At 35.7% G+C, this 25,297-nt stretch overlaps 3 protein-coding genes across 4 annotated transcripts; 2 read left to right on the forward strand and 1 right to left on the reverse strand.

Annotated features, from left to right (window-relative positions):
• The first annotated feature begins 1,856 nt into the window (after positions 1-1,856).
• Positions 1,857-14,608, forward strand: LOC101212708 (hypothetical protein). Of its 2 annotated transcripts, XM_011660736.2 has the most exons (17): positions 1,857-2,280; positions 2,794-2,992; positions 3,813-4,118; positions 4,210-4,299; positions 5,020-5,502; positions 5,601-5,708; positions 7,913-8,043; positions 8,127-8,259; positions 8,801-9,146; positions 9,226-9,707; positions 9,807-9,986; positions 10,064-10,222; positions 10,474-10,548; positions 10,826-10,997; positions 12,717-12,865; positions 13,302-13,517; positions 13,803-14,608. In XM_011660736.2, exons 1-17 carry the CDS (start codon positions 2,066-2,068, stop codon positions 14,436-14,438), a joined length of 4,080 nt encoding a protein of 1,359 aa, XP_011659038.1. In that variant the 5' UTR covers positions 1,857-2,065; the 3' UTR covers positions 14,439-14,608. The 2 variants fall into 2 exon arrangements, with proteins under 2 accessions (XP_011659038.1, XP_011659039.1); XM_011660737.2 differs by lacking the exons at positions 1,857-2,280; positions 2,794-2,992 and having other exon boundaries at positions 3,980-4,118; positions 4,217-4,299.
• A 779-nt stretch (positions 14,609-15,387) lies between these two features.
• LOC101212948 (putative Peroxidase 48) lies at positions 15,388-17,247 on the reverse strand. The gene is made up of 4 exons (XM_004139846.3): positions 16,833-17,247; positions 16,541-16,738; positions 16,229-16,394; positions 15,388-16,137 (listed from the first exon to the last, which is right to left on the reverse strand). Exons 1-4 carry the CDS (start codon positions 17,118-17,120, stop codon positions 15,629-15,631), a joined length of 1,161 nt encoding a protein of 386 aa, XP_004139894.2. The 5' UTR covers positions 17,121-17,247; the 3' UTR covers positions 15,388-15,628.
• Positions 17,248-21,486: 4,239 nt separating this feature from the next.
• Positions 21,487-24,377, forward strand: LOC101214792 (style cell-cycle inhibitor 1-A). Its single transcript, XM_004139786.3, has 4 exons — positions 21,487-21,701; positions 21,906-22,025; positions 22,404-22,459; positions 23,836-24,377. The coding sequence occupies exons 1-4, from the start codon at positions 21,635-21,637 to the stop codon at positions 24,067-24,069; spliced, it is 477 nt and encodes a 158-aa protein (XP_004139834.1). The 5' UTR covers positions 21,487-21,634; the 3' UTR covers positions 24,070-24,377.
• Positions 24,378-25,297: the final 920 nt, after the last annotated feature.

A 25,297-nucleotide genomic window follows, 5' to 3' on the forward strand; every position in this document is an offset into this window, starting at 1 on the left:
TATGCCACCTTTTAACTTCCATAAAAACAAATATCAAATAATTGGCCTTCTTATTAAAATTTCTACTAAGCTTTTGTCACTTTTATGTAGTAATATGGCATGTTGATAAAAACTTTAGCTTATTGGCTAAATAATTGTTAATATCCTAATCTCCTATGTATAATTCAATGACTAAATGACAGTCATGAATTCTGATTTTTCTTAGTGGCAACATAAAGTTTGTTCAATGAAAACTTTTTTTTTTTTATGACTAATGCTTAATAAGATAATTGTGTAGAGACTTGAAACCTGCTTGGTGCACAGGTAACTAGCTAGCTATATTAAATATTTTCCACCACTGATAGATTTGAACCAAATGTTTCTCTTTTCCTTTCTCCATTTTCTCGCCTTTGTCTTCCTCTTCATTTTCATCGATACTCAACAAAATAGAAATGCGTAACTTCATGCAATTTAAATTTCAAAACAACTATGAAAACTACAGCACAGCTGAAGTACTACATAATTCAATTACTATAAGAAACTTTCCCCACTACAATTCTGTCACACGTGAAATTTAATTATAATTTTCTATTGTTGATAGAGTTCAAATACATGAGTCCTATCCTATGACCGTAAATCATATTGATAGAGCCTATCAGTTGATACTGTTGGAAAGTTATACACTGTGGAGAATAGAGATAAAAGTTTATGTAATTAAATTAACAACAATTATATTGACAATTGAAAAATAAAAACTTCACATATTGATTGAGGCACGCCAATGGCTTTGTCCATAGGAAAGATGCATGTGCTCTCGCTACACTAAGTTATTTAACACATCACTTTGAAGGTACAAATCTTTTAAGATAGTCAATTACTTGTATGATCTAATGAAAAACAACTCTTCCATTGGAGAAACGAGAAAAATGAAAGAGATTCAACCAAATCTCAAGTGGAAAAGTAAGATTCAAAAGGTGTGAGAGAAGTATTCACGTTCTCTACTAAACATAGAAGAAAGCGTGAACTACATTTCACTCTTCCAATTTTACAAGAAGGTGTGAATTTTGCTCCTCGAAAGAGTAAACAAAGAAAAAATAACATTTAATATTTAAAATATTCAAAAAAATACTTCATATCATCAATAGAATCTACCCAGGACTTGTAGAAACAAGACTATCAACAATATATTTCTTTAAGTGATAAAAGTCTTTTGGTAATAGTTTTTATCAATAATGATAGAAAATTACCATTGATATAAACTTCTTAGCAACCAGAGACGATTACTACTAATACCAAAATCTATAAATGTTTAGACCCATGCCAATGATATATTCCAACAACTTGATCTAAATTATACCATATTCATACGGGAGAGTTGCAAATTTAACACTTAGTTTCAAAATGATTAAGTATATAACAACATTTTAAAAAATTTACAAATATAGCAAAGCTTGTCAAATTCTATCAACGATAAGAGTTTATCACCGATAAACCATGTTGTAAATGTTAGTCTATCATTGATAGATCATACGAATCTATAGCAATATAAATCTATCGGTGATAATTTTGCTATATTTGCAATTTCTTTTTAAAATATTGCTATATCCTTAATTATTATTCCTAAAATGGCCCTCAATTACCATTACTTTATTAATTAAATGTGTTTGCATTCTATTATGAATCCTAATATTTTGAGCAAGATTGGTTGCATCTGCAATGGTTGGAAAGGATAAACATCAATAGAATCACAATTGATGATCCAATCAAAGAAAGAAAGGCCCGAAGGGTGGGGGGTAGCAAAAATTTACGGTCCATAGCTATCATCTTTAGCCCAGCCCAAGATTCAAAGTTCGTCACCACCCTTCGTTCGATGGCAGATGGGAAAAAAGGGGGAAAAAAATAGCAAGCGTCGTAAATGATGGCGGGTCTTCTCGTGCTCTCTAGAGAGGTTTTACGACATCCACGTCTTCACGTTCATACGAATTCCAATCAACTGATCGCTAATAACCGTCCTGATTGTTTGGGTTTCACGGATGTTCTTGTTTGTAAGTAGAGTTTTTCTTCTGTTTCTCCCGAGCTGTTGAAGATGGAGATGGCTGATACAAATTATTTAAGCGAGGAAGAAAAGCTGGAAGAAGCGGATGAAGGATTTCAGAGAAGTGGAGTGTTCGTAGAGCTCAAAACATATTGCTTGGAGCTGCTACAGCTTCTCCAATGGCCCAAGCAACGCTCCTCCTCAATTCCTTCATTGTTTGAACTGCTTCGAAAAACGCCCACAATTTCTCTGCAACATTGCTTTGAGTGAGTTTCTCTTACCTCGTGGAATATTCTATATGTTATACATTTTTACGTGCTCGTTTGCTACATATGTTGATCCCTTGCGTTTTCCATTCGAACTCTCAACATTCACACAATTAAGCATTCCTCCATAACTGATTTAGGAATTTACTTGCAAAATATAGTTATATTTCAGGGACGAAGAATGTATTTTAGCCTTTGAATCATAATTGTGATCGACTGGATTTCATTGCTCTTCAATCAATTTCATGGAAAACTTGGAAAAGTTTTGGAAGGGCATTGGAAAACTGGGTTAAAAGACGATCAATACGATGTCAATGAATTTTATTTTATTCATTTAAATATTTTTCGGTTATGAAGCGAGTTTCTCAAAACTTTACTATGTATCTTCATATGCATTAAGAAATTAAAAGCATGTAATAAAAAGATTATCTACTTCTGTAAACTTTTTGTAATGTCAGTGCATTTGAACTTTTATGCGACCCTACCTGATAGTTTAGTTTTTTCTGTTTTCAGTTACGTGCTGTTCCCGCTACTGCTGCTATTGGATGCAGCTGTTGTGGATAGATCTCAGCAGAAGGTTGATTCTGGAGAAAACAATATGATGTCTGTTAGTCATGAACTGCCTCATAGAGTGAGTGACAGTGTGGCAGAAGGTGTGCTTCAGTGTCTCGAAGAACTCCTGAAGAAGTGTCGTTTAGGATCCGTGGAGCAGGTGGTCTTATTTGAATATAACATTAGACTTGAGATGTGCTTCATTCGTTAGCTTTCATTTCTCAGATGTGTATTATCCTTGTAGTGCAGGGGACCGTTCTTAGAGTTATGCTGGTTGCTAGCCACACTCTAATGAATTTCAAATAACTAAACTCAACTGAATATTACTATTCACTAGAATACTTTCTGTGAAGCAGCCCCAGAGGAGATTTGATTTTCTTTGCATTTCTATTTACTTCATCTTTCTTCCTCCAAAATATGCCTATGGAACTGTAGTATCTAATATCTTATTGGTATAATTTAGTTTTATTTTTTATGGTGCTGGGGTTGAGATTTATATTTACAAGCGTAGTTGACTTATGACATGTATGGGTTTTATAAGGTTAGTAGATTTGTTATTTATGGACTTAGTTGACTTATGACACAAATGACTATGACAAGGGGTAAGTAGGTTCTTGTTTGTCTCTTAGATCCCCTGCTTTTGACTCAGGGTTGTGTTAAATGTTAATAGCTGTCATCCTTAGAAGATATAAATTTACCCATGCAGACAGAAATCTTACCATATGATGGGGGGGGGGGGGGGGGGGGGGGTCGTCCCTACTTGGGGAAAGTTATTGCAAAGAAGCATTCAAGCTTTTCTTCTATTGCATCAGTTAATTTCAGGCTCTCATAGAAAGTAAATAAAAGAATTAGAGGTTTATTTGGCCTCTTTGTGCTGTCTTCTGTCGTTCTGTGAATAACCTTTAAGGCTTTAAAGACGTTTCAATAATCCTTTTTCTTAATTAATTGCTTCACCTAATTATGTCGATGTGATAATGCAGATGGTTGTAGTGCTGAAAAAGTTAACCTGTGGAGCTTTGTTATCTCCCCTTGAGGCATCAGAAGAATTCCGTGAAGGAATTATCAAGTGTTTCAAGGCGATCTTTATGAATTTATACCCCTGCTCCAATGATGCATGCTCATGTAAACAAATATCTGGTTCTCCAGCACTTGCAGAAAACAGAGAATTTCAAGGTCATCTTGATGTGTTTTCAGAAGAGTCAAAGCCAAATGAATGCTTGCTTGAATTTCTCCGGAGTGAAACTGCTTCAGCTGCTGTTGGACACTGGCTGTCACTTCTTCTCAAAGTATGAATAAACATGCTTTCAATGATTTTCCCTTGTTTTCTAGCATTTATTTTCCCCAAGTTTTTCTGTTTGTTCATGAGCATATGCAAAGGCTGCAGATATTGAGGCCACACGGGGACATCTTGGAAGTTCCAAAATTCGTATTGAAGCCTTTATGACCCTTCGCATACTTGTGGCAAAGGTAAACTTTTAACTTTTAATTAACCATGTTTAAATGAACTACCTGTCATGACTTAGAGTAAATTCTTGATTGGAGGAATACGACCCTTCAAATACGTAGCACGATATTCCTCCATGGAGGCTGAGTCTTCTTCCTGAGATAAAGATTTGACACTATACCTCTTGATTGGACTGCTTAAAATAAGAAATATGGACAAAGTTATCCTACCGATCTTATATTGATTGATGTATTCCACACATGGAAAACCTGGTTCAAGGTAAAACAATACAATTGGTCAAATTTTGCTTAATTGGATCCCTTTCATAACTTGAGGGTTGTCTTTATGGGGCTTCTTGGCGGGTACCCTTCATTTTTTATCTTAATAAAAGTTGTCGTTTCATCAAAAATATATATATATGTATATATGTATATATATCAACCACAAATATGCTGAGATTACCACGTGTGTGTGTGGGGCTTTATTCCTGATTTACTTTAGCGGAAATGTATACATTTTGGACCAAAAAATTAAAACTATTGAAAACTTGTAATCCCCTGTCACTTCTTTATTTATTTGCTTGAAGAGGGAAGTTCCCTGTTGTATAAAAAAACAAATTAATAATATATATATACTCTCTTTGATACTCAACAATTCTCTATATTAGTTCTGTGGTAATAGAGATAATAATCTCGAAGATGGATGTTCCAATGGTTTAGATTATCAATACTATTCTTTTGTAGGTTGGAACAGCTGATGCATTGGCCTTCTTCTTGCCTGGTGTTGTCAGTCAGTTTTCTAAAGTTTTGCGGGCCTCTAAAACATCATTAAGTGGGGCTGCTGGGAATACAGAAGCCACAAATCAAGCAATTAGAGGCTTGGCTGAATATCTAATGATAGTCCTCGAGAATGAAGCTAATAAATCTAGCCTTGTCATGTTTATGGATTTTCAGTCTGAAATTATTATGGAGAAGGGTAAAAAGGCACAATATATTCTAGAGGAACTCCGTCAATTGCCCGATAAAGTCCGCAGTGGGAGTATAATGGTAGGAGAATGTTCATCTGCCGTGGTGGCAAAGAAAACTACTTATGAATCAGGATCAAAGGAGACAATGAGTGCTGACTATCTCAAGGGGAACAATTCTTTTCATGTGGATCGAACGAAGGAATGGGTTGCACAAACTTCAACTCATGTGGATAAACTATTAAGGGCAACTTTTCCATATGTATGTCCTTGAATGTTATGTATTGAATGCTTCAATACTTGATTGCTCTTGTTGCTGCTGATGTGTTTACTGAACTAATTTCTTTTGGTGCTTGTTAGATTTGTATGCATCTGGTAAAAAAGGTTAGACTGGGCATCCTGGCTGCCATAGAAGGTCTATTGTCAAGGTGCAGCTGCACACTAAAGGAGAGTAGATCGATGCTTTTGGTGAGCAAAAAGAACTACCACCACCTACTTTGGAAATCAATTTATTTGGGGAGTCAGATGTCTCTTATTGACGTATTTACACTATTGGTTATAACACCTATTTTGTTGAATTTGTTGCACTTTTATAATACAGCATATAAAATCCTTTTTCATATATGTGGAACCCGAAAACCTATAGTGAAGTACGTGAGCAGTAAAATGAAAATGTAAAAAGAAAGAAAAAGAAAAAGAAAAAGAAAGAATGCAAGGTCACAGAAAAGGGGCCTCAGAAAGAAATTCTAGCTATGCAAAAGATTGCCTATAAATAGTTACAAAAGATCTTCAAAACTGAAGTCCACCAAGAAACACGACAATGAATAAGGGACCAAATTTCACTAGGCTCCTGTTCCACCCCATAAAACCCATAAGATCACATGAATGCTTGCAAACCTTAAAAAGCGATTCTTCTCTCCATGAGGTGGATTGGGGAGGAACTCCTCAATCAAAATTCTAGTGTCCTTGTGACGAGCATACAATATACTAAACCACTGGAAGAAAAATTCCTATACAGAACTTGCAAACTCACTATGCCAGAGCTTGAGAATATGGTCCATCCAGGATATCCCCCGCTATTTGACAAAGCATACAATAGAACTAACCAACCAATGAGGGAAACTTCCTCACAAGGCGGTCGCGGTCCATCATGTTAGTATGGCCATGTAAAACATTCCAAGTTAAGAACCTCAATTTCCTAGGGGTCTTAATCTTCCAAAGAACTGAAAATATCAACTCTTCGAAGGGGGAGGATCTCCCACACTATGAAAAAAGACGTAGATGAAAACCCCAAAGGATTGGAGGTCCATCACATCCATTCTCATGCGCCTAAAGGAATGACCCTCAAGCAAAGGAAGAAAAGAAACCACATCTATCACTCCCCATGGAAAGAGAGCGACAAATCTAGAGAGAAAAAAACATGAGCTCCCAAACCCCATAAGGAAGTCAACAACAAAATGGTTTTCAACGGAATGCAAATGATGAAGTTTAGGTAAAAAGGTGCAAATCCGTCTCAGTCACACCCAATGATCTTTCCAAAAATATGTTTACCTCCCCTCTCCCACCACACAATGGACCAAATGGACTACAAAAGGGAGCTTTGTTGAAATATCATTCCACAAGGTTTGGTGAGTACCTTTAACCCCCTTTGACAACCATTCGAAAGGATGAGAGTGATGTTCACTAACAATGATCCTACGGTGTAGATGATGTTCAACAAAAAGAATTGTGCTTAGGGGAGAATCATAAACTCTCAATTTCTAGACCCCCTTTGGAGATTGGTCTCTCAATAATCTTCCGGCCAACGAAGTGTGATCTCTTCCATTTCCCTTCATCAGTTAAGACGGGTTTCAATTAAGAAGGGCAAAACCACAAAGGTAGACTAATGGTGCATGAACATGGTTAAAAGCGAAATTGGTAGTTCCTTGCCTCAACAATGAAATTGGTTGTTTTTCAATAATTTGAACTTCATACCTTTCTTATTCAATGAAATCACTTATTTACATATATTAAAATAGTACCAGGTTTTACATTTTTTTCCCTTGCAACCATATAAACATGAGTTTACAGAAAGAGAACTTGGTGGTCCAGCCTCAGGCGGTTACTAAAATGATTCCCGATTTCCCAAGATAAAAAGGAAGCTTCATTATGAAGCTCTTTTATTATGGAAGATGATGGGGAAGCAAACAGAAAGAATTCCTTTGTTTCAAGAGTATTGCTTGTCTTAAAAAAGTCACTTTCCTCTCTGTTAGGATCTTCAAAGAAATGGTAACACTAAGACTCTGACGACTATGGTAGCTCTAAGATTGTGACAACTATGGACATTAATAGGTTATTTTAAGATCAACCATATTTGATGACATTGATACGAAGGTACCTATGATTTTGGAATTTTGGTATTTCTTGTTTCAGCTCCTCATTTTTCTGTTTTTATTATTCCTTGATTAAAGCAAGATAACGTGATCTTGGCGTTGCTTGATATGCATTGTACTCTTGCAATATGATGTGTATTGTTAGAAAGTTTTGTATACTTACCTATGCAGTCTATTGATGCAACTAGAAAATGTTATATTTAGTTGGTTGTGATCTTGATCATTTTATATATTGTGAAAAGTTTTTAAGCTTGCTTCTCAAAATGTTTAATTTATGATATATCCTGTCTGTTGTTGCAGGAGTGCTTGTGTACTTTGGCTATTGATGAATCTGAGGATGTTTCATTCACTGCACAAGAGTTCCTCGAATATTTATTCTGGATAACTGGGAACCATCAATTGCAGCATGACGTTGCCAAAATTTTTGTGAGGTTCTTATCTTGATATATGAAGTTACAAATGACTAAATTTCTTGGACGAATTGTGAAGCTAACATGTCCCCTATTGAATCTAGGTTGGTTGAAAAGCTTCCTAATGTGGTTCTTGGAACTGATGAGAAGTTTGCTCTATCACATGCACGACAGTTACTTGTAGTGGCATATTATTCTGGGCCCCAGCTCATTATCGATCATCTTATCCACTCTCCAGTATGAGCTTCCTTCTAATGTTTTAACAGACATGGCTGTTTACATTTACTTTATTACATCATGTTCAATCTTTAACACACAGATGTAGATGAAGTATTAAGTATGACTTGCTGCATAACTGCTTGCCAATTTATTTAAATTCTATGGGTTCAACCATAGGTTGTATTATTGTTTTTTTTTTTATGAGGAACGTATAGATTTTATTTCATTGATAGAATGAAATTACAAAAGGTCAACCATAGTTTCAAAACATAAAGATACTTCACATAGTTGGATGCATGTTTTGCTACATAATGTTGAAATGTTTTTTACTGTCTGATTTCACTTGGGGTGAATAATGAGCAATGTCTGAAAGTAGGGAGACAGTGAATTCATGTTCTCTTTATTCTGCTATTTATATTTAATCTTGGCACTGCATGATTTTTTTTTCTTTTTGGTTATTCCCCTATACTTTTGTGTCCTTTTGCACTTTAATCTCTCATTCACTGATTTTTATGTGATCAGTACCATATTAATTTTGTTTTGGTTGTTGAATGTATAGGTAACTGCAGTTCGCTTTCTAGATGTATTTGCTGTTTGTCTAAATCAGAATTCAGTCTACGCCTGTTCTATTGGAAAATTTCTCTCAGCAAGGCCATCCTCTCTAGGATATCTGCACTCTCTTACTGAGTTAAAAGTTGGAACTAATCTCATTAGTGATTGCCTTTCCATCATGAATACTGCCTCGCCTGCAGTTTCAGAGCTCACAATGGTTCAGGAGAAAGATATACAGCAACGTAATCACGTGCTTCCTCGCATGCCCCCATGGTTTAATGGCATTGGCAATCAGAAACTCTATGAAGCTCTTGGAGGAGTTCTCCGACTCGTTGGTTTGTCTTTGGCATCAGGTCTGAAACTATTCCTCTCTGATTATTTAGCTTCTATTGTTATGTTTTGTCCTCATCATGTATGCTTTCTTATTACCAGATAACAAAGGTGAAGGTAGTTTGTCGGTTACCATTGATATCCCACTGGGAAACTTGCAAAAACTGGTTTCCGAGCTTCGTAAGAAAGAATACAGTGAAGAAAACTGGGAATATTGGTACAGGAGGACAGGTTCAGGACAGCTAGTGCGCCAGGCAAGCACTGCTGTCTGTATTCTGAATGAGATGATATTTGGTGTTTCAGAACATTCAGTAGATTACTTCTCAAGTATGTTTCAGAGAGCAAGAATGCACAGGAAGGTTACCAATGACTACGAATGTGTCACCACTAATGAAGCTTGTTGGAAAATTTCCCCGGAAAAAATTAGAGCACAGTTAATTGATTGTATTGGTAGAATCCTGCATGAATACCTATCTCCTGAGATATGGGACCTTCCTACACAACATAAATATTCCCCGATGCATTCTGCTGGTGAAGATGACATTAGCTTACACTTCTTCAGAGACACTGCTATGTTGCATCAGGTTACATCAAACTTCAAAACCTATATTTAGTTGTGGATGTTTTACTTGGCCATAAGGTAATTTCACACTATTTAAACTGCAACTTCTTCTCTTGAACAGGTTATAATTGAAGGAATAGGTATTTTCAGTATGTGTCTGGGAAAATATTTTTCTTCTTGTGGATTTCTTCATTCATCACTTTATTTGCTGCTTGAGAATCTTATTTCCTCAAATGCGGAAGTTAGAAGCACCTCTGATGCTATCTTACACGTTCTTTCTTCTTCATCTGGCTACCCAACGGTGAGATAAGACAAACACATATTTTACTATGTTCTCAAGTTGTTTTTTGATCAGTTGCAAATATGATCTTTTGGCAGGTTCGGAACTTGGTTTTGGAAAATGCAGATTATGTGATTGATTCAATATGTAGGCAGTTGCGTCATTTGGATCTCAATCCGCACGTGCCAAATGTTCTTGCTGCTATCCTTTCCTATATTGGAATAGCTCATGAGATTTTGCCTCTACTGGAGGAACCTGTATGCAATTAACGTCCTTTAACAACCTAATTCACATACAGAATTTTATGTACTTACCAATTGAGGGAGCACCTGTGTGTACAGAACGAATGTAGATAGCTCTGTGGCCTTTGTTTGCCATTTTTACATTCTTGATGGTCGTTTAGAATGAAGATTTTATATATTTACTTGTATGCGTGGATGTATAGTTTTCTGCATGTCTTTGACTCTGTCGGAATGGGTTGGAAGTCTAATGCACTGAACTATTGCAGATGCATAAAGTATCATCGGAACTTGAGATCCTTGGAAGACATCAGCACCCCAATCTAACTGGTCCATTCTTAAAGGTCACTTCTGAATTATGCATATCCACTTTGTGCTAAGTTTTACAATAATTAATGACTTTTTGTTGAGAGGTATCTGGTACTTTTCATTGCTGTAAGATTTTTGCTATTATGGCCATTCTGTTGAGTATCTTTGCTCATTGAGCTCTTTGGTGAATTTTTGGACTCCTTTGGGTGGGAGGAGTGTTTCCTAATGTGTTCTCTGTTTCTAGGATATTTTGCAAGGTAAAACCAAACTGTTCATGTTTTTATATTATTATGGAAGTTTCATTTTCTCCAGGCAGTAGCAGAGATTGCCAGAGTGTCAAAGCACGAATCTAATTCCCTGCCTAGTAAAGCAGCATCATACACTAGTCATGTCAAGTCTTTAATTTCTAAAGGGGAAAAGCAGGCAGGAGGGGTATCGAGATCATGTCATGATGACGACATAAATATATCTTCACTGGAGTCAGGTGATTGATCTTGGTTAACTAGTTTCATGTTACAATGATGTCAAAAATTTGCTTCTTAGTTTTTGATATTTAATCAGACTTAAAACGTTTAGTCTCTGATCTTGGTGATACAAAGTTGAGATTTTAGTTCTGAACTGTATACGGTGAGTATTAAATGTTTAACTGTGTTTTTTTTTTTGAAATGGAAACGCCTCTTTATTAATATAAATAAAAGAGACTGAAGCTCAATGTACAAGAACATATACCAAGAGCAACAAGGACTAAAAGAACAGATATAGCAAAAACCGAGACAGGAGAGAACATATAAAATTTCAATGAGCTGGACAAGACCCTCTAGAACCTGAGCAAAACAAGAAGAAAATACAAAGCAAAGTGAAAAAACTTTCAACAAGGAGCCCCAAATAAGCTAAAAGCTTAATAACAAATGGTTTAAAAAATGAATGGAAAGGAAAACACCAAGAAAAGTTAACCAGCTGAGGCAAAGCTTGATTGAAAAATACAATTGTGTGCCACGGAAAACTTGTTGAAATCTTCCACCTCACGAAAAAGAACTGCACGTGTACTATTGAAATGGCCCATCAAAGCTTCAATTCTTTGAACAGAATTCTGAAAGGAAGAAAGAAATACACAGGAAAAGGCCAAACATGAAATCTCTCACTTTACAAAAAAACCATTATCTTGCTTCAACAATCCTTCCCATATGCCCTTAGAATCACCAGATTCCCATTCAATTTTTAAGATTAAATGTCTGCGACTTTCTGTGCGCAAGCCAAAACTATCCCACATTTCTCAACAAAGGACTTCAAATGATCTGGAATATCACATTGATGAGCTTGTGTGGAAATTCTAGAGGCCCGTTTCTCATTAATTGAATCTTCCTCAGTCTGAAACAAAGAATTTAGATCAGTCTCTAAAGGGTCTGATAGACCCCCCATAGTAAAGGTGTATTCACGTAGGAATAAAAGTGGGAAGAAGAAAGAATGATTGAGAGTTAGTTAGTAATTTCCCGTAAGGTGGGCCCTTAGGAGTATGACTGTTAAAGTGGGGCCAAGTATTCTGTTAGCTGTCTTAGTGTTTGCCTATTTAGGTATTGTGAATGTTGGGGGTGGGCATCTTTTTGGCTAAATGATTTTGGTATAGACTCTCATTAGAGTAGTGTGGAGAGATTGGGGAACTCTCAAATCCTTCCCCATAGTTGATAAATAAAATTGTGGCTAAGGCCTTAACAGGGTCCTTCAACAATAGATCTTCCTTCTCATTTAATCTTATCAAATCATCTTCCATAGCTGAAACAAGCTTCTTTTTTGAGGGGACCGGAGTTTGGCTTGGAGAACATCTCAAGAACTTTACCTTTGAATTAGTAAAGAAAAAGCAGAGTATTTTGTAAACTTTACCTTTGAATTAAATGTTTAACTGTTGTAGGAACAAAATTTAATTATGAACCGTGAATGAAGGAATTGGATGAACTAGTTAAACAGCTAGTATGCTTTCTGCCAATCTAGATGTAATATAATGCTCCATTCAATTCCTCTGCTCTTGCAAGGGAAAGAGTGCTGGATATTAAGAGGATGACGTAATCAACACAGCAAAGTTGTTATTTTGCAATGTCATAAGAGGACGAACTTAATCTAAATTATATAAGATGTTTCTAATCTTGTAGTACTAAGAAATGTATGGCTGAATGAAAGAAATATTTAAAGGTTAATTTTTTCTGTGTAGAGTGGGAAAATATTTTGTTCAAGCTCAATGATTCCAGAAGATATAGACGAACAGTTGGATCAATTGCTGGTTCGTGCATTGTGACTGCTATACCTCTCCTAGCTTCACAGAAACAAGCTACATGCTTGGTGGCCTTAGATATTGTTGAGGTATGTCTCAAGATTGTCTATATTCGAGCTAAGAACTGGATTCCCTTGTTAGTGAGAGATCTTTTCATGGCCATTTTCTGTCTGAGAATGTCATCAAGAATTATTACATGTCCTTGGTGCTAATTGCCACACGGTCATGTTTTGTGTAATCCATCACATCGTCATAATTATTTTTATAGGGTTTAAAGTTTAGGGTATACAATGCACACAAAATGTTGATCTAACTACGATCATTGTGGGTTTCTGAGTATAGGTTGATGCTTCTTTGTCTCTGTTCCACACAGCACTTTGATGCTATAATAAAGATTCCACGTACCCCTTCCCTTTTTGGTGATGAATTCACCTTATAATGCATAAAATCTTTTTGCGGGATTGCATTTTGTTTTGCTTAAAATTGATTCTATTGAAAAAAGTCACTTACATAAATTGTTTGTAGTATGGTGTCGCGGCATTGGCAAAAGTGGAAGAAGCCTATAAGCATGAGAAGGATATCAAGGAAGCAATTGAGGAAACATTGCACTCACATTCTTTTTATCGACTTCTGGACACTTTGGATGTTTCTGAAGAGGGGTCGGATGAGAATCGATTGCTTCCTGCAATGAATAAAATATGGCCCTTTTTGGTTGCTTGCATTCAGAACAAAAATCCAGTGGTGAGTTATCATTTGTCTATTTGTCTTTTTCCCTAGTGTTTGATCTAGTTTGTACTTGAGCAATTGTTGCATCTCTTAATTCATGCAACTCAGGACAATGGCTTTTAGGATTTTAGTTTCAAGAGTACGCAAGCCTACAGGAAAAGAAACAGTATTGTCTTCTTGTAGTTCAACCTGCCTCTGACCTACACAAATACTTCTAGTTGATTTTAGATTATGCTGCTGCTCTGCTGCTTCCTTTTTCCTATTTAATATTAATACCTTTTTCCTATTTAACTTTTGTAGGCGGCACGAAGATGTTTAAACGTGATAAGCAGTTCAGTACAAATCTGTGGAGGAGATTTCTTCACACGACGATTCCATACAGATGGATCTCATTTTTGGAAGCTTCTGACATCGTCTCCATTTCTAAGGAAACAAAACGTGAGAGAAGAGAAAGCAGTGCTACAACTTCCCTATCGAAACACATATATATCATCAGAGGACTCGGTTGCTGAAGGTTCCAATTTGAAAGTTCAGGTCGCACTGCTCAATATGATTGCTGATCTATCTAGAAACAGAAGAAGTGCATCGGCATTGGAAGTAGTTCTGAAGAAGATCAGTGGCCTTGTAGCAGGTGTAGCCTTTAGTGGTGTTGTGGGGCTTAGGGAAGCATCTTTGAATGCGCTTGGAGGACTTGCATCTATAGATCCTGACCTTATTTGGCTTCTAGTCGCTGACGTATACTACTCCATAAAAAAGGACGTGCCTTTGCCACCCTCATCAGAATTTCCTGAGGTATCTCGACTTCTTCCACCACCTTCATCTCCAAAAGGGTATCTTTATGTGCTTTATGGGGGTCAAAGTTATGGTTTTGACATAGAAGTTTCGTCTGTGGAAATTGTATTTAAGAAATTGCAATCCAACATTTTTACGTGTTGATACAATTCCAACCATTTATCACGCAGTGGTATATCTACCTTTTTTCTGTGTTTCTGAGATAAGCTTGAGATTTTACTTTGATTCGTTATTCCTGTATTCATGAATGTGTGGCTCATCTTTTCCCCCAAGCTTTATAATTAAAAACTCAATGCTCGATGTCGATGGGCTTAGAGAGCTCTTTTAGAAAAGTAGTAAAAATGTGGGCGCCTTTAGTAATATGCTTTTCTTCCTTTTTATTGGGCTGTGCCCCCTTAAATAATGCGGCAAGAGATAAAGTTGCATTCATGAGGATGCATCATGCATCAAGAATACATACATCTTTTAATACCAAAGCCAATTGAGAGTTTGAGTTTAGTACTACAATGCGGGATGTGGGATGTGACCTAACCGGTTTTGATTTGTTTAGCATTTCTCTTCAATTAGTTTTTTTTTTTTTTTCTTTAAGCTCAACTCAACAAAGATGAAAACAATGTCTCCATTCTAGCAAATAGTTTCATAGTGTACTATTGCCTTGGGACGTTACAACCCTGATAGGCAGCACATACAAAGCAGATTAACAAAGAACGTAATATTTGGTGGTTTAGTTAGTCTAATCATCATAAATTATGGCAGGCTAAGACATTTATCAAAGACTTCTTACCCATTGAATGTTTAGTAGATCTACAAATTTAAATGAAAAATTAAATGTACATTTAACATTCTTAGTATGTTAGTATGAACGACAAGTTTCTAAAAAAGGCCCAAAAAGTGGACACGCAATGAAAATATAGAAGGAAATCCACAACGGGTTTATTAGTAAACAAATTACTTTACGTAAGACATGTTTCAGTCTCCACAATTTACAAATGAAGTGCTTATAGACACATTTTTTTCATATAAAAATGTCATTCCAAATAGGCATGAAGACTGTCTACTATGACTTTTATGGGTCCATATTTTTACCTTGGTGGAATCTGTGAAATCCATTCATGTATACCCCAAAATATATTTAGTGGCCATATAACACGCAGGAAGAACATGGTTATTATTGGTTTTGTTGGCGAGAAGTTTCTATTATACACATTCCTGATATTAACATCAATTGACTTCTAAACAACTTGTAAGAGATATGCAGCTTTGTTCAAGAATGAGAACAGAGCAATGATCCTAAAAGGACTCAAAACAAAAAAAGAAGAATATGCTGTTGCAATTTAGTACCCGCATCTCTCACGGATTTGACCTTGAGAACCAGTCAGAACATCAAGAACCGATAGCTTGACCATAGCCCTTGCAAAGTCCCTGCGAAAGGTAGAGCCATCATCAGAAGCATAACCCTGTACCAGTCTCCCAGTTTTCTCGTTTGCCATTAGTTGCTGATCAGCATACAACAATCCTCTCCCACTCAACAAGCTCTTGTAGTAATGAGTGTCGAAACCTCCCTCCAACGACAATGCAGATGACAGTTCTTGAAAGTTTGACACGTCCAATGTAGACCTTCTCAGCTTCTCTACTGATGCCTCCTTTGAAATTGGGGATGATGCTGGAGACATTTGATCTTGACTGCCATTGTTGTTTTCATTGTTCTCCTTCTCTTGGCACTTGGATCTCATGTGGTTTAGGAACTCAGGGTCAATTGATGGATCTGGTAGGTTGGTTCCAGAAAAGTTATAAAGACGATTCAGAATGAACTGACACCCAATCTTCCCAATGTTATGCGCTCCTTGAAAAGCCAAAAAAGGTAATGACTGAAACTAATTGTGATTTGTGAGGAGAATGAGTTTGAAGGAAGAGCTAGTTTTATTTTGACATACCTAAAAGACTGACCATATCTCTTTCGTCAAGTCCTCTTGTTGCAAATAGATAAAGAGTGCGATTGATGCTGTCGTCCGGTCGTGGCATGTCCGCCGTTGCTTCTTCAAAGTACGCCCTCGTGCTGTCTCGTCTGCCCGTGAAAACTGGATAGAAGGGGCCACCAGCCTAAGCGCCGAATCACTAAGTTAGTCGAATGTGAGAAACACATTAAACTAATAAACCCCACAATCAAAAAGGCTCGAAAGAACTACAAGAAATGGGGAAAATGAAAAAAAGAAAAAAAGAAAAATGCAGTGGTATGTGTATTTTACCAGAACGACGGCATCTCTAGTAGCAAGGGAAAGAATATCGGCACAAGAAACAACACGTGGGCAAACCCTTTCAAGCTCTTCCTTGATTTGATCAATCTCATGGAAACCCTTTAAGGTCAAATTGGGAATAGCCTGCTTCTCAGTGGAATAGGTTGCATCACCGGTAATGGGATCCAATAGGATGGAAGCATCGCAGCCCTAATTGAAGGAAAAAAGGAAATGTAAGAGCGGAAAGAAAAGAAAGAAAGAAAGAAAGAAAAAGAGAAAAAACAAGAAATGAAGAAATGGATACCTGGATGAAGCAATCGTGAAAGAAGAGTCTAAGAAGAGAAGCGGAGATATCTTGGTGGTGAGAGTAAATGTTAGCGACGGAAGATCTTACAATGTTCTCGGCGTTGGGGCAGGATTTTCGATAGAAATCGTACTGAAGAGTTGAAAGGAAAGAGAAGAGGGTGTGGGTGTGGGTGTTAGTGTGAGTTTCAGAGAAATGAAGAGTTTTAATGTCGGAAACGCCTCTTGGATTACAGAGAGAAACGAGGAGAGTGATGAAGAGGACTGAAACAACCCAACCATTCAACATCTTTTTTGTTGGGTTTTGCAGATTCAAACTCAAAACAATCTCAACTCTTTCACTCTGTTTATCAATTGATCAAAACTTTGTTAAAGTAATAAATGGAGAGAGGGAAACTCCCGCCATACCCATTTCCCATTATACTCTAACACTCTGCTCTTCACCAATTTTGAAAACCATAACAATAATCTTCTAAATTACCATTTACTCCCTTCACTTTCAAAATACTCTTAAATCATTTTGTGTTTAATAAAAATATGCTTTTTTTAAAAAAAAAACAAATACAATCTAAAATAGATTTCGATTACATGTATGAAATATGTTTACAATAATAAGACACATGACATAGTTAGATAATGGGCATCTATATATCTATAGTATTTATAATACTCCCTTTTAGATGTCGATTACATGTATGAAATATGTCTCGTTAAAATCTTACTAGGAAAAACTCAATGAAAAAAAATTCTAGTGAAGATAAAAGAGTACGTATTTCATATATACTTACAAAAATAAAATTTACTCCCCCTTGTGAAAATCACTTGAAATCTCTAAGTCGTCGCATTTCAATGTTGTGCACTAATTTTTTAAAGATTGTGGTAGGTAATGATTTTGTAAATAAGTCCACCAAGTTATCTTTTGAACAAATTTGTTGTAAAATGATGTCACAATTTTCTTCAAGATCATGAGTATAAAAAAGCTTTGGTGAGACGCTTTTTTCTATCACCTTTAAGAGAATTTACTAGAAAACAAAACACATGATTTTTAAATGTGTTAAGTCATTGACCTTAACCATATACAATTTCGAGCATGATTTGAGGAGGTGTCTGTTATGCTTTATCGACAAGATATAGCAGTTTCTCCCCAAATGAATACATAAGTTATCTGGATTTAGCTTTGTCTGAATCAAATAAATATCAAGAATCTGTAAAATCAACTAAGTTAAAATTTGATTTATTTGAATAAAACAATTCTATATCAATTGTTTTTCGGAGATCATGAAGTATATGTTTAATTTCACTCCAATGTTCTTTTTGTTAGATAGGAACATATACTATATTTACAGAAAATGCAATACCCGGTCTTGTATTATTAGCAAGATACATAAGTGCACTGAGATATGATACTTTTTGGACCAAAAAGTTCTTCGTTTTCATCTCGAGGTCAAAATATATATTTCTTCACATCTAGTCAACAAACTTATATTGGAATGTTCAATGGATGTGCGTTATCCATATAAAATATTTTCAAAACTTTTTATGTATAAGTTGATTGATGAACAAATATCACATCTGTCGGATGCTCAATTTGTAAATCAAATTTTGTTTTTGTCTTTCATGTCGAGTTCTTTCTTAGAGTACTCTATTATCTTTGACCTTTGAAAGTTGTTTATCAGTTTCAATTATATTTAAATTATAAAACATATAAAGTTATAAGAGCAAATTACTTACACTATATATAACAAAATCACTAAATAATAAAATTTTCTATCAAGTATAAATATTTTGTTAAATATTCTATTTATGACGATCTCGTCGAACAAACCTTTCTTACTGTGTCATTTGCTTAAAAAAAACAATGACATTTATTATTATTATTATTATTTTGAGGAATATTATGATTATTATTGGGGAATTATCAAAAATAGGATAATTTGGAAGGATCTAAAGAGTTTTGAGATGAATTTTAAAAAGGATGACTTTTAGGACAAATTAGTTGGAAAAAGTCTATATTACCCTCAAGTTAAAAAATATCCTAAAATCAATTTATGAATCCTCTCTTCTCCTTCTCCTTCTCCCTCCGTTTTTTCACTTTCTAAAAATGTTTCATTTTTCTCTCATCCCTCCCTCTGGTGTTCCATTTTCCCTCATTTTCACGAAATTTCCTTTTTCTTCCTTTTCCATTCTTTAATTCGTTTTCTTGAAATTTCTTTCTCAAGCTCTTCCCATGGTCTCCACCGGCCTTTGAAAACCATTTTCTCCATTTTCTCACTTCCAAAAAGAATATTTCATTTTTCTCTCATCTCTCTCCATTTTCATACATTGTGGGATAAATTGGCCTTCCTAATTCTAAGAGCATGAGAATGTTGCTCTCACCTGCATTGTTGTACATTATATAAAAGTTCTGCACACTTTACAATTTTCCAAGATAATGAAATAAAAATTGCATACCAAAAAACAAAAATGGTATTCATTCCATTATATAAAACTATTTATGTACATAGTTTGGAACATATACAATTCCTTCAAAAGTTGGAACTAAAAGTCAATACATGTGATTGTTGGTCCATAATTGAAATGCCAATTGTTTTCTAAAATATGACATGTTTTCTTGACATAATGTAGCTACATCTAAACCAGAAGCTTCATATTCGAAATACTTAATTGTAAATACACCACAATCACTATTGTTGCGTTGAAGTGGAATGGAGTCGACAATGACAAGTGGCCAAGGTTCCTTGTGTGTTGATGATCCGCCTCTCCTAACAAAGAATCCAGTAGCATCGAGCAAATTTGGCACCATCTCTTGAATTGGCTCTAATATGCTTCTCATATCTTCGGCACTCGTCAGCGACGGAAGCGAATCCCATACCTTAACTTGACAACGTATACCAAGTCCAAGCATAATAGAATCCAATGATTGCCATGGATATTGAATGGAGAGTAAATGTAATCAACATTCACCCAAGGATCTTGACAGTCTTGTTTTGATCCGACAACATAGTCAACCTGCTTACTAAATGTGATAAACTACTTACTATAGACTGAAAATGATGAGCAGGGTCAATCTTGTACATGGGACCGTTAGTTGATGTCGAAGCCATACTGAAACCTGCATAAAAAAAAAACTAATTAAATATAATTGCATAAGAGACTTACTAAACATGGATGCACTAGCATCTTGGGACTTCTACTCAAAATTTTGGAAGGTGAGAGATAGGTGCTGATAGGTGCGAGATGCTGGAAAACTTCAAGGCAAAGTTGCTAAGTCTAATAAAATTGCTAACCCTAAAGCCTTAACACCTAGTAGACTAGCTAAACATGCATTCTAAACGGTTTAGGAAGTTTACACTCTTATATTGGGACTTCTACTCAAAATTTTGGAAGGTGAGAGATAGGTGCTGATAGGTGCGAGATGATGGAAAACTTCAAGGCAAAGTTGCTAAGTCTAATACAATTGCTAACCCTAAAGCCTTAACACCTAGTAGACTAGCTAAACATGCATTCTAAACGGTTTAGGAAGTTAACACTCTTATATTGGGACTTCTACTCAAAATTTTGGAAGGTGAGAGATAGGTGCTGATAGGTGAGAGATGATGGAAAAATTCAAGGCAAAGGAAATGGTCTTTCAACAATGCAGCTTATGATAATGTCTTTAGAATACAATATTTAGAATGCATGTTTAGCACATATCTATTGTACTGGTAACTTTGCAGAGTTTATATGGGATACCAAATATATGTTCGAATTCAAGTTCTAAACTCCAAGGTATGGTTTTTCTATTATTACAGTACATTGCAAAGGAAATGGTTTTTCTTCCTAAAAACAGAATGGCTCCCACGGTTCTCTATGTCTGTGTGCATATGACATGCATTTCTTCTCTAAAATGTGCTTCTCTAAAATGTGCCAAAAACAAAAAACTCACATCTCAACAGACAACTTAAACAAACAAGATGGAATACTGTAATAATAAATAAGCTACAACAGACTAACTCTAAAAAAAAAACTGAGATTTTATTACTCACTTGACTTCAAAGATGATGGATACGGCACTGCCAATGTAGAGGAGTGGATAAGAAATGGAGAGGTCCGGTGAAAACAAACCTGAAATCGAAATGGATGGAAGTGGAGAAGCGTCCGCCGGAGATGAAGTCGAAAGTAAAACAGAGACCCGTGCAGAAGAAATGGAGACGTTCCGTGAACAAGTTGAAATCGGAAAATATAGCGGAGAGTCGTGGAGAAGAAATGGATGGAAGTGGAGAAGAAATGGACGGAAGAGAAAAACGTTCACCGGAGGCGGGAGAGAGTTGAAGGGGGTAACTGCAGACGCGGGAGAGTTCAAATGCTCTGGTTTACGTTTTTCTTTTGAACGGCCTTCTGTCTTCGGGTTGAAGAAAAGGAAAAAGAAGAAAAGAGGAAGGAAAATAAAAGAGGGTATTTTCGTCATTTCACCTCCAATTTATCCTAAATCTCAACTTTTTTACAATCAATCCTAAAACTCTATTTCTACCCTATTTTTGGCCTATTTTTGTCAATTCCCCGTTATTATTTAGATTTGCAATATTATGTTTAATTTGAATGAGTTTTACATAATGAATAGAAAGAAATTGGTTTTAATTGGATTAGAAATTAGAAATTAGAATAATAAAACCGTTTTTCAGTAATATATTAAAAAGAAAAAACATTTTTCTTAAAAAACCCTTCTGTTAACCGAACTGTTACGGCGGTCACCGACTGCCTGAATCGGTCATCGAAGCTCCAATCACGAATCACCCAATTTCACGATCTTCGTTCAATTTTGCTATGGCCGGAAGCGAAAGGAAATCCAAGGAGAAAAGGAAGCATAGAAAATCGGTTTCATCTTCTGATGGTTACTCATATCTGTTCTTCTTTCCTCTATGCACCTCCCCTCTTTTAATATGTTTTTACTCAACTATTTTCAAGAATTTCTACCAAATACAAGCAGTGCTCCTACAGACATTTGCTTTTTTGCTTTTCTTGGACTGTATTCTTCACTAATCTATGGTGGATTGCACTGTGTGCTGTGTTAATGCTATTGTTTGTAAAAATTCAGACGACAAGAGAAGCAAGAGACCAAGAGCTGCAGAAGATGAGGAAAGGGAAAGCAGAAGGAGTGATAAGAGAGAGAAGCGGAAGGAGAAGAAATCTCACAAGCACTCTAAACGCCACTCAGGTAAACTCGAATTGCCAATTTGCAGAAATATGCATGTTACGGTTCCTGTTTGATATCATTATGTTTCATCTCATAGCTGGTCGACTGGTTGTTTTTTGGTATTAAACTGACTTTGAAATGTGGATACTATGGCTAGGTTATGTACAAATCAAAATCCTTTTATTTTCTTATATTCTTCAAATTTATTATCTCTGCTATTTTTTCAATCTCTTTCTCCAAATTAATGTTTGAAAGGAACTTGTGGTTTCAAGAAAGACGCAGATGCAGATGCAGATGTAAACTTTTACTTGTTTTACTTTTTGATCCGGATTGTGAAGAAGTACTTTATAAATATGTTTTCAAAGTAAAGTTTTGTCATGCCCTGCATTTTTCTCTCAGAGAAGAAGTCGAAGGATCTTCACAAAGGCAAGCATCACAAGGGCGATCACCTTTCAGTGAGTTCTTCTGTAATGATAAAGCATGCACATAGTTTATGTGTTTTACTTTTTCTACTTGATTATCCCTGCATTTCTCCTCTGTTTATTATTCTTTAATGGGTTTGGGAAGTACAGACGTAGGAAATGGATTGCAATGCTCTATATAAGAAGTTTTGATTTATCATGCTTTTGTTGTTTTCCCCCCCTACTTTCACTGTCTTAATTTTTAGTGTTATATCTTTAGGTATTCAAATCCAGCAAATTTTGTTATAGATTATCCTATTTCGAGATCATCTTAAATGTCCTTGAGATATGTTAACTCAAACATATTGTAGGTAGTGAAGATGTCTGGAAAATTTTGGATTGTTTTTCACTCTTTACTATTTCTAATTCATGGGTCTGTGCAGCTCAACTCAATTTATGGGATCACTGGATGTGAGTGAGGTTGCACAAGGATATAACTGAGGAGAGTTGTTATAGATTATGGAAAGTTACCTGGTGTCTAAGGTTTTGGTTCAGGTTTGTAGAGGGCTAGAAATTACTAATATAAGTTGCACAAGGGGAAGGTGCTTGCAAATTTGCAATCTAAAATCCAGCTTGTCATAACTTAGGATTCCTATTCTTTATTATTTTTCTTTTGCTTTTTGACATGAAAGAACCAGTTTTCATATCAAATTATTTGGTGCTATTTCACTGTATTAGGCTACTTGAATATAGAAGTTAATTTTAATATAGTTGCAATAAGGTTGCCCTATCACCACTTCTGAAGTATATTAACCATGTACTCCATTCCTTAGTTTTAGACAGAGTCTTATACAGAAAATTAAGCACAATCATGATACATGGTTCTAGAAAAGTGAATTATTTAGCAGGTGTGGTTACCCTGAAGAATTAAATCAACCAATTCCTTTTCAAAGTGAATTATGGTGTCTAGACTGGACAAAATAGGAGAAACATCTGGGTTTTATCCATATTTTTTTGTAGTTTAGCTTCTACCGAACTTCCTGTTTCTATAAATTTCTTTCCTGCCTCATCCGATTGTTGTGAACCTTGCATACTACATGATTCAGCCGGCTAATTACTGCGACTGGCATGGTCTTTGGGGATGTTTAGAAAATGTCAAGGACTAGCAATCATTGTTCAAATTCAACTTCACGTCATTGTTTTCCACTTAAACCTTGTTTTGTTTGCTACTTCTACAGAACTCCTTGCAAGATTTGTTCATCGTAGTATTTTTCTATTGCTTTTTCAGAAATTAAATGTAATGCCCTAGTTTATTTATTTATCATTATTACTTTTTTTTGGAATTGCAAGGTATATACTATCTCCTATTTCTTGTTATTGAGCTATGACCCTCTGGTTCTCTGGGTTTAATATTACTTTTGTTGATCTAGAGAGCCAAAATTCAAGAACTGTCCAAGGAAGACTATTTCTCAAAGAATAATGAGTTTGCTACCTGGTTGAAAGATGTGAAGAATGTGTATTTTTCTGATCTTTCTTCAGAGTCTGCTCGCGAACTTTTCTCAGATTTTGTTGAACTGTGGAATGACAGAAAGCTTGAATCTCGATATTACGAGGGTATTTCAAGTGGGCCTCGGACATCCCATAACTGGAAAATCAAGGGGTGATAACTTAGCAAGCATGGATTGAAGTAACAAAGAATTGAATGAACAAGATTGTCTGAATTATTGCATTTTGGTTTTCCGCTATACTAGTAGTTTCTAGCCAGCGGATTGTATCCTCTTACAAACACCGGATGCATAAGAGAATTCAATGTTCTCCGTAGAATTATAGTCTTACCCTTGCTTCTGATATGGAGTGTATTACTTTTCTTATTTCGATGTATCGGAAAACGTAGAAATGAATCTTTGTTTATAAACTAGAGTATTTAGAAACTTCTATTCTTTTTATCATTGAAGGATTTGTGGCTGTGGAACTATTTTATGTCGTTCCTTTAAGGTGGTGTTTAAGGGTTTTTGGTAGTAGGCTTTTTAAAGGTGTTTCCTTGAAACCTTTTCCAAAGATCAATAGTGAATAGGGACGAAAAGGGAAGATTGTGGTGAAGGCCTGTGATGTAGTATAGTAGATTGACACATCTTTGGTCAAACTCTAGCTGAAGCCTGAAGGACGGACTTTAGTTATAATTATAAGTAGAGATCATGGATTTGTAGTTGTTTTATACAGTTGACATGACTTTCCTCTCTAGACATTGAAAGTTCGATTCTCGATCTCCTTAGTTGTTACATTTCTACATATTCTTCATTGTTTTAAATAGCATGCCTAGAGAATAATATTGGTCATGGCCGGAAGTAAAATATATTTAGTTAGAGACTTATAAAACAATAAGTTGTTACTTTTTGAAGTGGATGAAGATAATTGACCAAACATTCTCTTGCTATAGTGCTGGAAAACGCTATATTGGAGAATTTCATCGAGACACTTAGGATCCTTAGCTGCCTTTTACTTCTTGTAAGTTCCACTTTACAAACTTGCTGCAACTGCATCTCTCTCATAAGATTCCCTTCAAGAATCAAGCTTCTGAGGGAAGAGAAATATTCCAAGTAAGGGTTAGTTCACCATTGAAGGATTGGATACAAACAAGGAAAGCCTCTCATCATTCTCTCTCCAAATTGATGTTTTCTTTGCGAGAGGATTGACAAAAAAGAGGAAAAAGGATCATTACTCAAGATGCTTACAAAGAAGTTTTGAATTGCATAGATCACTTTTTTTTTGTTGCTTCTCTTTGGAGTTTTGGTTCACAACTACTCCCCCTTTTTATATTAATTAATTGCTAAGGTTCATTTTTTTTTACACTTTCAAGAAGCCCTATGAGGAGAAAATTTGTTTGGATATATT

This window comes from Cucumis sativus, chromosome 7 (genome assembly GCF_000004075.3).
Source record: "Cucumis sativus cultivar 9930 chromosome 7, Cucumber_9930_V3, whole genome shotgun sequence".
Lineage (NCBI taxonomy): Eukaryota > Viridiplantae > Streptophyta > Magnoliopsida > Cucurbitales > Cucurbitaceae > Cucumis > Cucumis sativus.

What these genes read in the sequence shown, in the direction of transcription:
- LOC101212708 (XM_011660736.2), top strand. Translation starts at nt 2,066, where the DNA reads ATGGAGATGGCTGATACAAATTATTTAAGCGAGGAAGAAAAGCTGGAA. An exon ending in TAAGGGCAACTTTTCCATAT is followed by an intron (nt 5,503 to 5,600) that starts GTATGTCCTTGA and finishes GGTGCTTGTTAG; the next exon opens with ATTTGTATGCATCTGGTAAA. An exon ending in ATCATCTTATCCACTCTCCA is followed by an intron (nt 8,260 to 8,800) that starts GTATGAGCTTCC and finishes TTGAATGTATAG; the next exon opens with GTAACTGCAGTTCGCTTTCT.
- LOC101214792 (XM_004139786.3), top strand. Translation starts at nt 21,635, where the DNA reads ATGGCCGGAAGCGAAAGGAAATCCAAGGAGAAAAGGAAGCATAGAAAA. An exon ending in ATCGGTTTCATCTTCTGATG is followed by an intron (nt 21,702 to 21,905) that starts GTTACTCATATC and finishes GTAAAAATTCAG; the next exon opens with ACGACAAGAGAAGCAAGAGA. An exon ending in ACAAGGGCGATCACCTTTCA is followed by an intron (nt 22,460 to 23,835) that starts GTGAGTTCTTCT and finishes TTGTTGATCTAG; the next exon opens with AGAGCCAAAATTCAAGAACT.
- LOC101212948 (XM_004139846.3), bottom strand. Translation starts at nt 17,120, where the DNA reads ATGTTGAATGGTTGGGTTGTTTCAGTCCTCTTCATCACTCTCCTCGTT. An exon ending in TTCACGATTGCTTCATCCAG is followed by an intron (nt 16,739 to 16,832) that starts GTATCCATTTCT and finishes TCCTTCAATTAG; the next exon opens with GGCTGCGATGCTTCCATCCT. An exon ending in CTAGAGATGCCGTCGTTCTG is followed by an intron (nt 16,395 to 16,540) that starts GTAAAATACACA and finishes TTCGGCGCTTAG; the next exon opens with GCTGGTGGCCCCTTCTATCC.